The sequence below is a fragment of the Triticum aestivum genome, chromosome 4D (genome assembly GCF_018294505.1).
Source record: "Triticum aestivum cultivar Chinese Spring chromosome 4D, IWGSC CS RefSeq v2.1, whole genome shotgun sequence".
NCBI classification, from domain to species: Eukaryota; Viridiplantae; Streptophyta; class Magnoliopsida; order Poales; family Poaceae; genus Triticum; species Triticum aestivum.
The window spans coordinates 479171274-479183167 of record NC_057805.1 but is presented as its reverse complement, the minus strand read 5'-3'; the positions used below and the strand labels follow the sequence as shown (position 1 = coordinate 479183167).

General features: G+C 43.5%; 1 protein-coding gene across 1 annotated transcript; it reads left to right on the top strand.

The window, feature by feature from the left end:
* Positions 1-295: 295 nt before the first annotated feature.
* LOC123098800 (uncharacterized) lies at positions 296-3280 on the top strand. The gene is made up of 5 exons (XM_044520876.1): positions 296-552; positions 1513-1627; positions 1717-1806; positions 2692-2790; positions 2880-3280. The coding sequence occupies exons 1-5, from the start codon at positions 485-487 to the stop codon at positions 2979-2981; spliced, it is 474 nt and encodes a 157-aa protein (XP_044376811.1). The 5' UTR covers positions 296-484; the 3' UTR covers positions 2982-3280.
* The last annotated feature ends 8614 nt before the right edge of the window (positions 3281-11894 follow it).

Genomic DNA, 11894 nt, shown 5'->3' with positions numbered 1-11894 from the left:
CTGATTTTTTGTTAGTTCAATCATGAGTGATCCCATTAGTGCGGTGTAAGTTGCGATATTTGCCTAATGCCCCACTCTACATTTTCAGTACGACTACTTTGAATCTTCTTTGACGCGCATTAACTTTTCACCGGGAGAGAATGCAAAGATAATCACATAAGGTCTAAAATCAGATTAAATTTAAATTCTCAAACAAATCCAGATCCAGTTTGATTTTATGTCTTTCCAGAAACATATCTCTACTTTCCCAACTCAATTCAAAGCAATCATGATCGGGGCCCCGTGCGTAATACGGCAGGACTCGAGGGTAAATCCGGGGAGATCCAAACCGGAGGCGCGTCGCGTTATAAGTACGGAGTGGGGCTCCGACACGGGCCGTCTCCATCACAGATTCCGAGAGCTCCCAAGGTCGCGCCGCGGCTCCCCCCTCCCCCACCGTATCCCGCCGGTCGCTCGCCTCGCCTCACCGCCGCCGCCGGTCGACATGGGGTTCGTGTCCTTCGCCGGGAGGGTCCTCTTCGCCTCCGTCTTCCTCCTCTCCGCCTACCAGGAGTACGCGCCCTCCTCCCGCCTCCCTTCTCCCTCTCCGCTTATCATGTCCATTGTCGTTCTTCTTGCTCCCCGCGGTCGATCCTAGCCTAGTTTCGTCAGATCTGTCTCCGCGCTGGCGGTATCTCGGGGAACGTGTGGGCAGGGTACGCCCTGGCCTTTGGATCTCGTGACGGATAGTGCGCTTTGCAGGGGCTCGGGTCGTGAGGCGCCTGGATCTGGCGTCACGCTTCGTTGTGGTCCGTGCGAATAACAGCGCCCATAATTTTGTTCCCGCGTGCTCTGATCTAACCTTGGGTCGCTCAATTGCGTCATTGATCTATGTATTAGGTTTGAAATTTTCGTAGATGCTTTCTTTTCGTTCACGCTGTCTCATCTGGTGAGCATCAGACTTGTTAGCGTGGTAAATATCGTGGACCAGTCATCTTAGATGGTACATCAGAATATCCCAATGTCAAATTGGGTTTTGTTTGTGTAGTCTCATGTCTAATTACTAGTAAGATTCTGGCCATTATATTTGCATGGTCGATGCGTGGTGTTATCTCCATTGCTGGTCTTATGTCCATAGTTGCGTGATGACTTACTGCTGCTTCGTGAATTATGTGGAGGCTTGCGTTAAAGAAGGAAATAAACCGGATTGAACTTTTGTTATAGAGTGAGTTGCGGCCCACTTTCACATCATGACATATTGACATCAACCCAGGATTAGTGCTGATAGCCACCTTTTGTCTGCTCCTAATTTACTGCTACCCAATGGCTCAAGGGTAACAAGTTCAAAAGTTATGGGAATATATCGAAGTTCTCTTACTAGCTTGGATGCCATCTGATCAATTATGTATTCAGAAGCTGTTACAACTGCATGAATTAGATTCTACCATTCTACCTGTTACATGCTGATGTAATAAATTTTGAAAAAAGTATATTCTTCAATGCATATTGATTTTTAAGTTATTTTTATTGCAGATTCACTGAATTTGGAACTGATGGCGGGCCAGCTGCAAAGAATCTTGAGCCTAAGTTTAACAGCTTCACCAAAAATATATCTGTACACCTCGGAGTTGTGGTGCCTCATGTAGAGGTGAAATTTACTTTATTCATGGTCTTTAGGTGGTCTGAATTTTAACCAGTCATTGATTAGTTTATAATTTGTGTGTTTAATTTATCCAGTTGAAGCATGTGATTGCTGCTACCATTGGTCTGAAGGGTCTGGGAGGTCTGCTGTTTATCTTGAGCAGTTCATTTGGTGCTTATCTCCTGGTATGTACTGATCTGTTGTTACGCTGTATAATATTCTTGTTGTGATCTTCACATTCACATTTATATCAATGCACATGGCTAAAGTTGATTTTCATATCTGGAGTAATGAGTGGATTCTCTTGCACTAGACTCCATAGTAATGTAGGGCCATGCATGTACACATGCCTTATTTCATTGTATTCAATATTGCCATTTATCTCCTAAATATTTCCTAACCAAAAGCTACTGAATATTATCCTGTAGAAGGCATTGTCATTTGGCTGTTCTTTTGAATTTAAACATGAGCATATTGCTTGAGACTGTACTGGCCACCTAGCTAGGGCAAATGCATATCAAATCGGGTCACAGATTTTCTTCTAAAGTTCACGGTGTTTTGCTTTTAGGAACTGTTATACTCCCATATCATGTGTTTATATTACAAGTTGTGTACATTTTGTAAAGTATTCCTTGTCATCTGCACTTGTTTCCTCTAATCTTTTGGCATGTGGCTAATGTCACTGTTGTGTTTTGCCCATCTGGTAGCATCCTGGCTTCTGATATAAATGCGCTGCCGCTGTTATCAAAACCTGCATTCTGCTTGTTTGCCCATTTAATTGTGCCTTGCGAATTATGGTTAATAACTGCTGATTGATGGGGTCTTGGTTTCTATCTGGTGCTGATTTTGCGCACATTTTGCTGCACGATGTCCTAATGAGAACACAGTTCTTAACTTCCGCATTTGTTTCTGTGTACACCGTGGTATGATAAGTGTGACCCATTGAAGTTTTAGACACCTTTGGCCTTATGAATTACCGATCCTGTTCCCACTGTTGAGATGTGCTGCGTTTGGCATGTCTCTGCTTCCTCCTTGTGCACTTGTCTAATAAAAGGTATTTGCTTCGGCAGGCCCTCTACCTTGCTTTCATCACACCGGTTGTCTACGACTTCTACAACTACGACATGGAGAAGGCTGAATTTGTGCAGATCTTCATGAAGTTCACACAGGTACGATGCCAATATTCATCTGTTTGCATGTCTGTTGAACAAGGAATGTCCCATGGTAGCTAACTACTTGTGATCTCTTGTCACTGTAGAACCTGGCGCTGTTTGGAGCCCTTCTCTTCTTCCTGGGCATGAAGAACTCGGTCCCCAAGAGGCAGGCCAAGAAGAAGGCCCCCAAGTCCAAGACAACCTAGAGCATCTCTCTCTGCCAAGATAGTTGTGTCCGTAGGGGCTTTGCGGGAAAGACGGTCTTATTTAACAAAGCTACCGTACCTGTTCTTCTCTTATATGTGTAATGGATCCGTTTTTGAAGGGGGCGCAGGCCTTACAAGGTGTGGGTGGCGGTTTAGGCGACTAGATTGTGTATCATTATTATGTGCTACTTCCGATTTGATTGTTGTAGGGTTAAAGATTGTTATCCCATTTATTTATTTTGCAACCAATATTGATACTGATGGAAAAGATATTACCAAGGTCACTCTGCCTGCGATTATTTTTGGTGTGGCTTCATCTGGGCAACTTTGCATTGTTCCTATAAACCAATCTGTTAACGGGCCTTCTAGACGTTGGCCTCAAAGTTAAAGATTAGAAATTGACTTACTACACCCCAAAGGATACTGATATCTTGGCAGAAGTTTTCAGGGTGAGGTTCCGCCTGAAGAAGCAGGGGCTGCAGTAGCTGCGGAATCTTCTACTGGTACATGGACAACTGTTTGGACGGACTTACCAGTCTTGTCCACATAATCAGTACCATCTTATTGTGCTTCTACCTTTTTTTTTTTTGAGAATTCTCGCCTTGGGTACAATGTTCAGGTCGTGAGGCATGCCCAACCAGACATGACGCTAGCAAGCCTTGAAATTAAAATTCCTACGTTTGAAAACAAAATTACAGGAAAGGAAAAGACTCCTCTGTTCTGTTATTTCGTGTAGAATCGCTGCATGTGGCCCTCTGCTTCCTGTGTTGATGTCCTTTACCACTCCTTGACAATCATTTGCAATGCGCACTCTCTGAATGTTCAGGTCTTCTGCCAATGCCATTGCTTCTCGACATGCTAATACCTCAAGAATTGTTGGATCAGAGATGCCACGAAAGACGACAGCCGACGCGCCTAGATATTCTCCAGTGTGGTCTCGGCATATCGCAGCAGCCACACCCATACTGGCATTACTCGAAACAGCCCCGTCAGCATTATGCAACGATTATGCGCGGCTGTTCCAACAGTTTCGGAACTGTTTGTAGCTCCTGAAGATAAGAGTTCACGGGCTGTGGAACATGTTTTCATGGATCTCCTTCCGCCTCTCGTACCAAATGGCCCAAAGGGTTACTGCCATTCTCGTGAAACTAGCATAGTTCAAGGTTTCATAGAGATCAAACAGCCAATGCTTAGCACTTGGCACGACATTCTCGCTCATACGACAATAACTTCCTCTGATAGTGCCCATGTACATCTAGCCATTGTGCAAGACACTAGTGCATGACGCCATGAGTCTTCTCCTCCGCATAAAGGACAGGCATCTTGGACAACCATATTTCTTTTATGAAGAACATCTGTAGTTGGTAAAGAATGCCTTGCAAGTCTCCAAATTAACACACAAATTTTTGAAGGGACTTGCAGTTGCCACAGCGAACTCCAGGCCTTCTCCTCTGTTGATGTCTCTGAGGGACCGCCACGCCCTTCCAACCAGCCTTCTCTTTCTATCTTTGTGCTAATCATCATTTTATACACTGAGCTGACCGAGAAAATGCCCTTCTTATCAGGATACCACGCCCACGAGTCTGGGACATCTCGTGTGCACACAGGGATTTTATTGTGCTTCTACCTTGGAGTGAAGCCCGCCGTGCTGGGCGCCCCTATTCCTTGCGTTCAGTGAGACAGGAGCGAACATGGGCTGCTGCTCATCCGTGCGGGAAGCTCCAGCCTCCTTTTTCTGTTTTTTTTTCTTTCTGTCCTCTGTTTTCCTTTTTTACTCTTTTTGTCTACTTTTGTTTGGGAAATGCCGTTTGGAGGCCGAGCACCATGAAGCTCGTTATCTGGCTCGTCAGTCACCCTATAGACGAGCCATAGTGCCATCTGTTCACACACGTTACATCGCCTCACCCATTCTGTCTATGCACTGCTAGATGGAACAAATAAGTGTTGCACCTTGTTATTTTGTACCACCTGAGTTAAAATTGTAAGTTTACAATTTACGAAAAGTTCTGCAAATAATTATGTTGTAGTACGAACAATAACACTTCTAATTTTCTATCCAAATTTGAAACATAGCTGTACAAATAATAATGAGAAAACATTTGCTTGGAGAACGAAATGGTCTGAATCCATGGCCTAGCTCTCATCACCAAAATACGTGCTTGTGGTTGTATATTTGTTTCAACATAAATTTTAAACTTTTGGAATGCAACTTTAAACTTCCATCTCCACAAAACTTCAAGAATATTCAACCTCAGAAATGAGAGTTCTTGAGAACAGGTGCACCGGATACTTCCCCTGTTCCCCTTGGGGATTAGATATACGGGCGATGTCACTAACCAAACGATGATCATTTTTCTCTAAAATACTTTTGTATATGTGGTGAATATTTTTTTAAATATTTGATGATCATATTTGAAATACACGATGAACACTTTTTTTATATATGTCATAAACATTTTCCACATACCTGATGAACATTTGTGTTTCAGTATGTGATGAAATTTTCACATACACGATGAATATTTTCCCAATACACGATGAACATCTTTTAAATACACATGGTCAATTTTTAAATCAGTGAATATTTTTACATGCCAACATTTTCTAAATACGCGATGAACAATTTTCATATATAAGACGAACATTTTCTTTCTGAATGTGTGGTGGACATGTTTTTGAACTTTTTTTTAATACACAATCAAGACTGGTTCTAATGTGCGATGGACAATTCTGCAATACCTTCGAACCTCTTTTAAAGAATAAATACAACTAGAAGAAAAAACAAAAAAATCAAATAGAAAAAAAAGGAAAAATAACTAGGCCTGCATGTGCTCCTTTGTGCGTGCAGCGCCTATGTGCTGGACGGACGTGCCGCTGCTTCGCACAATCTGAGCGACTACAGGTGAGGCATAGCAGCGCTTCTAAATTCAAACCCGCCCAGGAGGCACGTCATGTTCTTGCAATCATCGTCCAACCGGAGGCCAAAGTACAATTTGGGAACACGAGAGAATGGCACCGATGTATTTCTCCTAGATAGCACTCGTATATGACCTGGAAAGCCTGAGAGTGCGGATCCCAGTGCCACAATGTACGCACTAGATAGCGGCCTTCAGGCAGCTCGGCCTCCAAAACGTCCCTCCCCTTTTGTTTATACTTTAGAATACTTGAAATATATATATTCGAATATTGGAAAATGTTGAATAAGTATTTAAAAATGTTGAACAAGTATTTGAAAAATGTTGAATAAGTATAAAATGTTGTTGGTGCAATATCTGTCCTCTTGTGTTTTGGAGATTGTTGACAGAAACATGTATGGACTAATTTGTTTGCTCGTGCACACAGAGAGAAATAGTCCATGCAGAACCGAAGAGAATGCTCTCTCCGATGCCAAGTTCGAGGAACTTCATCAAAAAAATATCTGCGTTGCAGAGAAGAACGAGCTACATCTATTGAAGACATGTAGGCGAGAAGATTGATGTGAAGGAGTTAAACTCTCGAAGATTATTGCTGACGTGAAACAATTGGTTTGGAGTTTCTGTTCGAAGAAAAATGACTGCAAGTCGAAGACAAAGTGAAGACGTCGTAGTCATTTCGTTGTTCTTCTTTCATTTATTTGAGTCATAGGACCTCCGTACCATTAAGAGGGGTATAGGTTCTCGAAGCTTAGATCCGCTATGATGCTTAGCCCAAACCTATGCAAGATGCGAGAGAAATCTCTTTGTGTTTCGAATGATTATCTGCCAGCAGTAGACGTTGTTCTTTGTGCTGCAGGAGATATCCTTCGAATAGAGGAGTTAGCATTACTTGGTCCGCAAGTAATGTTACCGTTGTGCTCAATTTCCGACCGTTGGACTCGTGTCACTCGGCCATTGGCTGTCGCACATGTCCAATTTAGTCTTTTCCCATCAGGGAAGGCTGCGACTATAAATAGCCACCCCGCTCCAACGTTGTCCATTGGCTGCTCCGCTTAAGATTTCTGAGAAAATTGATTGAGCATCTCCTCTCCGAGTGATTTGAGTTTAAGATCCACCGAGAGAAAAATCAAGAGCCCAAACTTAGACAGTGGTTGAGCATCACAGTAGTTCTGAGTTATAGTTCTTGTACCTATTACTCTTGAGAGCTGTGCACTCTCTAGACGGATAGATGTCGGCTCGAGCGTTGAAGAGTTGTTGTCTTCACCGAGCAAGATCTTCAGCAACCAAGAGTGATTGTCGTTCGCGAAGGTCGATTGAAGGTTTGGAGATCGCCGACAAGTGTCTATGACGAGTGAAATCAACTGGAGTCCGATCAGCTCCGAGTTGAAGGAGAATAGGGTGAAGAGAGTTTATCTTCTGTGTTAAATCACAACCCTCCAACCAGACGTAGTCCTTTGGTAGAGGGGCGAACTGGTTTGCCAAATCCATCTGTCCCCATCGAGCACCACTGGTTCACTCTACTTTATTGCATTACTTTCAGTAGTTCTCTTTCGTGCTCTGTGACGATAATTTATCTGATCTATTATTGTCTATTGCATATCATTCGTATCTATCATTTTCTGTCTTTCCCAATAGTTATCATTCGTTACTCACCCTATTGCATTCTTATCTTTCTGTGTAGTCCTTTCAGTCATATTCATTCTGTTTGCCTTGTCCGTGTCCATTTACGTGTTATCCTTCTTCGTTCATACCCTGTTTTCATTCATGCTCCTACACCTGTTTGCATATTGCATTCCCATCATCATTGTCAAGCCTGTGATAACCTATGCTCGAATGATTATTGCTGCCTTCTTCGAAAGATATGTTCCACTCTAGTGTGCTTGGTTAAGTTATTTTCTACCGAACCTTATTTCCGCTGCTGTGTTTGGGATATGTTCAAAACATTCGAAAGAATTTTTGAATCTCCCATTCACTCCCCTCTGGTCGATATACTCTCGGTCCTAACAATTGGTATCAGGGTAGGTACTCACTGTCTCTATTTATTAAAGGTCTAACAACCTTGGAGTATTGAGTATGTCGTATGGAGGTAGATCCCGGCACTCTGAAAGATTTCCTATCTTCAATGGAAATGACTATATCTACTGGAAAGAAAGAATGAGAATCAGACTTCAAGCCATCAACATAGAACTGTGGTAGATTGTGGAAAATGGATATAGCATTCAGCACCCTGATGCTCCAAATTTTGATGACAAAGCTATGCTGCGGTTGAATGCACGTGCAAAAGATATTATCTGTGGAAGTATCTCGAAAGACATTTTCCTTCGGTTCCGAAAGCTTGACACTGCAAAGCAACTTTGGGATGCCATAAAAAATGTGCATGAATAATTTTTTACCAGAACAGATTCTCACACTGAAATGCTTCGTGCCATGTTTGCTGGTTTCAGGAGTCTGCGTAAGGAAAGTGCCATGGAGCTCACTAATCGGTTGACCAATATTGTTGAAAGACTTCATCAACGAGGCGTAAGAAATATCACCAATAGAGATGTGGTCAACAAGCTACTAAGTTCTCTTGATGCAACCTGTGATCCAATAGTAGCTGAAATCAAGCAAAGACCAGACTATGAAGAACTCACCATGTCGAGGTCATGACACTATTGTCTATTCATGAAGAAAAGATGGAAATTTAAAATGGAGATCAAGAATCTTCTTCGGAGGGTGAAGGGGAAATTATTTCACACTATGGCAGTTCACAAGAAGAAGATGTTGAGAATCAACACACTATCACAAGGGAACTGGAAATGCTTACAGAAAGGCTAAGTGATCTCAGAAGACAGAATTTGTGTCTTACAAATGATGATGAGTTTGACTTGCCTGAATCTTCAAGACAGTTACCACCGAAAGAAATGAAGTGTTTCAAGTGCAAGCAATTCGGTCACCTAATAGAAGACTGTCCATGCTGGGATGCAAAACCTAGCGACAGATGGATGTATCTTCACGGAAATGGATTCACACTCGAATGGATTGTCACGCTAAGCTCTCGAAGAAAAATGAATCTTCTGTTGGAAATATGCCCTAGAGGCAATAATAAAATGGTTATTATTGTATTTCCTTGTTCATGATAATTGTCTATTGTTCATGCTATAATTGTATTAACTGGAAACCGTAATACATGTGTGAATACATAGACCACAACATGTCCCTAGTAAGCCTCTAGTTGACTAGCTCGTTGATCAATAGATGGTTATGGTTTCCTGACCATGGACATTGGATGTCATTGATAACGGGATCACATCATTAGGAGAATGATGTGATGGACAAGACCCAATCCTAAGCATAGCACAAGATCATGTAGTTCGTTTGCTAAGAGCTTTTCTAATGTCAAGTATCATTTCCTTAGACCATGAGATTGTGCAACTCCCGGGTACCGTAGGAATGCTTTGGGTGTACCAAACGTCACAACGTAACTGGGTGGCTATAAAGGTGCACTGCAGGTATCTCCGAAAGTGTCTGTTGGGTTGGCACGAATCGAGACTGGGATTTGTCACTCCGTATGACGGAGAGGTATCTCTGGGCCCACTCGATAATGCATCATCATAATGAGCTCAATGTGACTAAGGAGTTAGCCACGGGATCATGCGTTACGGAACGAGTAAAGAGACTTGCCGGTAACGAGATTGAACGAGGTATTGGGATACCGACGATCGAATCTCGGGCAAGTAACATACCGATGGACAAAGGGAATTGAATACGGGATTGATTGAATCCCCGACATCGTGGTTCATCCGATGAGATCATCGTGGAACATGTGGGAGCCAACATGGGTATCCAGATCCCGCTGTTGGTTATTGGCCGGAGAACGTCTCGGTCATGTCTGCATGGTTCTCGAACTCGTAGGGTCTACACACTTAAGGTTCGGTGACACTAGAGTTGTTATGGGAAATAGTATGTGGTTACCAAAGGTTGTTCGAAGTCCCGGATGAGATCCGGACGTCACAAGGAGTTCCAGAATGGTCCGGAGACAAAGATTTATATATGGGAAGTCCTTATTCGGTCGCCGGAAGTGTTCGAGGGTCTATCGGTATTGTACCGGGACCACCGAAAGGGTTCCGGGGGTCCACCTGCCCCAGAGGGCCCTATGGGCTGAATATAGAGGGGAATCAGCCCCTAGGTGGGCTGAGCGCCAAACCCCCCTAGGGCCCATGCGCCTAGGGTTTGGGGGAAACCCTAAAGGGGGCACCCCCCTTGGCTTGGGGGGCAAGCCTTCCCCCCTTGGCCGCCGCCCCCCATCTAGATCCATCTGGAGGGGGCCCGCCCCCCTCTCCCTTGCCCCTATAAATAGAAGGGGGTGGGAGGGCAGCCGCACCACATCCAAGGCGCAGCCCTCTCCTCCTCCAACTCCTCCTCCTCCTCCGTAGTGCTTAGCGAAGCTCTGCCAGAGAACCACGAGCTCCATTGCCACCACGCCGTCGTGCTGCTGGAGTTCTCCCTCAACTTCTCCTCCCCCCTTGCTGGATCAAGAAGGAGGAGACGTCCCCGGGCTGTATGTGTGTTGAATGCGGAGGCGCCATCCGTTCGGCGCTAGATCGGATCTTCCCCGATTTGAATCGCCGCGAGTACAACTCCATCAACCGCGTTCTTGTAACGCTTCCGCTTAGCGATCTTCAAGGGTATGAAGATGCACTCCCTCTCTCTCGTTGCTAGCATGTCCTAGATTGATCTTGGTGACACGTAGGAAAATTTTGAATTATTGCTACGTTACCCAGCATCTTCCTCATCTTCTTCGACAAGACCAGTCACTGACGTGAAAGCCAGAGCAACCATCGAATCTAACATGAAGAAAATATCGCAGCTGAATAAAGCTTGTGCTGATATGAACTTGGAATCAGAAGCTGAGACATTCGGATCAGAATCAAAAGATGAAGAGCTTCATAGAAGGCGAGGAAGAAGCAATGCCTTCATTGCCTATGGATCATCTGAGAAATCACTCGAATCACACACTGATGACAATGCCTCAAGTGATGATGAGCCCATTGCATTCTGCTTAATGGCAAAAACCTCAAAGGATCAGGTATCAGCTAAACACCGAAAGTCTATGACTGAATATTCTCCTGAATACCTTGCCTATGCTGAACTGGTTAAGATTGCCGAATCTCAACAAGATGAGCTTTAAAAACTTGAGAATTATCTTAGGAAAACCAAAGGATTACTGGTCGAAGAGATGGAGAAGAATCAAAAGTTGATCAAAGAGCATGATGCTTTTTCTTCAACTATTGATGATCTTTCCAACCGATATGATTCCCTTACAGTCGACTACGAGAATTTATCACACGAACTCCTTAACAGGAATCAAGAACTCGAGTCACTGAAAGAGTCTCATAACGAGCTTGCGAAAGAAAAAGATTCTCTCTTCGCTGAGCAATCTACACTGCTTCCTGATGATTTGGTTCCTCCTTGCTTAAAATGCCTAGAACGTCGGAATGCTGATTCTAATGCTGAAACATCTACTGCTGTCATCGAGAATGTTGCAACTACTACGAATGATTTTTCTAACCCCTCTCCCGAGGAATTTGTTGTTGTGTCTGATGAAAATTGCATATTAAAGAGCTTGCTTGAGACATGAATGCTTAAGAGCCTCAAAGGGCATCAAACTCTTTGTGATGTGCTCAAGAAGTCTATACTGCACAAAAATCCTCGAAAGGAAGGTTTGGGTTTCGAAAGGAAATCAACATCGATGGAACCTACTGGACTCCCGAGCAATATCCTCGAACGAGTTGGGTTCTTGCTAAAATTAAAATTCTCGAACCTGCAATTATGTCTGGATATGACTCTCCCATTTCTGTTGTTACTGATGAATCTGATGACTCAAACTATAAATTCTTCAAGCAACTGAATGGTAAGGTTTTCGCTCGGTATGTTGGAACTAACTGCAGGTCTGGCTCACACAAGAAGCAAATCTGGGTGAAGAAGTGCATTATTGAAAATTTATCTATCACTGCTA

What these genes read in the sequence shown, in the direction of transcription:
- LOC123098800 (XM_044520876.1), top strand. Translation starts at nt 485, where the DNA reads ATGGGGTTCGTGTCCTTCGCCGGGAGGGTCCTCTTCGCCTCCGTCTTC. An exon ending in CTCCTCTCCGCCTACCAGGA is followed by an intron (nt 553 to 1,512) that starts GTACGCGCCCTC and finishes TTTTTATTGCAG; the next exon opens with ATTCACTGAATTTGGAACTG. An exon ending in CATTTGGTGCTTATCTCCTG is followed by an intron (nt 1,807 to 2,691) that starts GTATGTACTGAT and finishes TTGCTTCGGCAG; the next exon opens with GCCCTCTACCTTGCTTTCAT.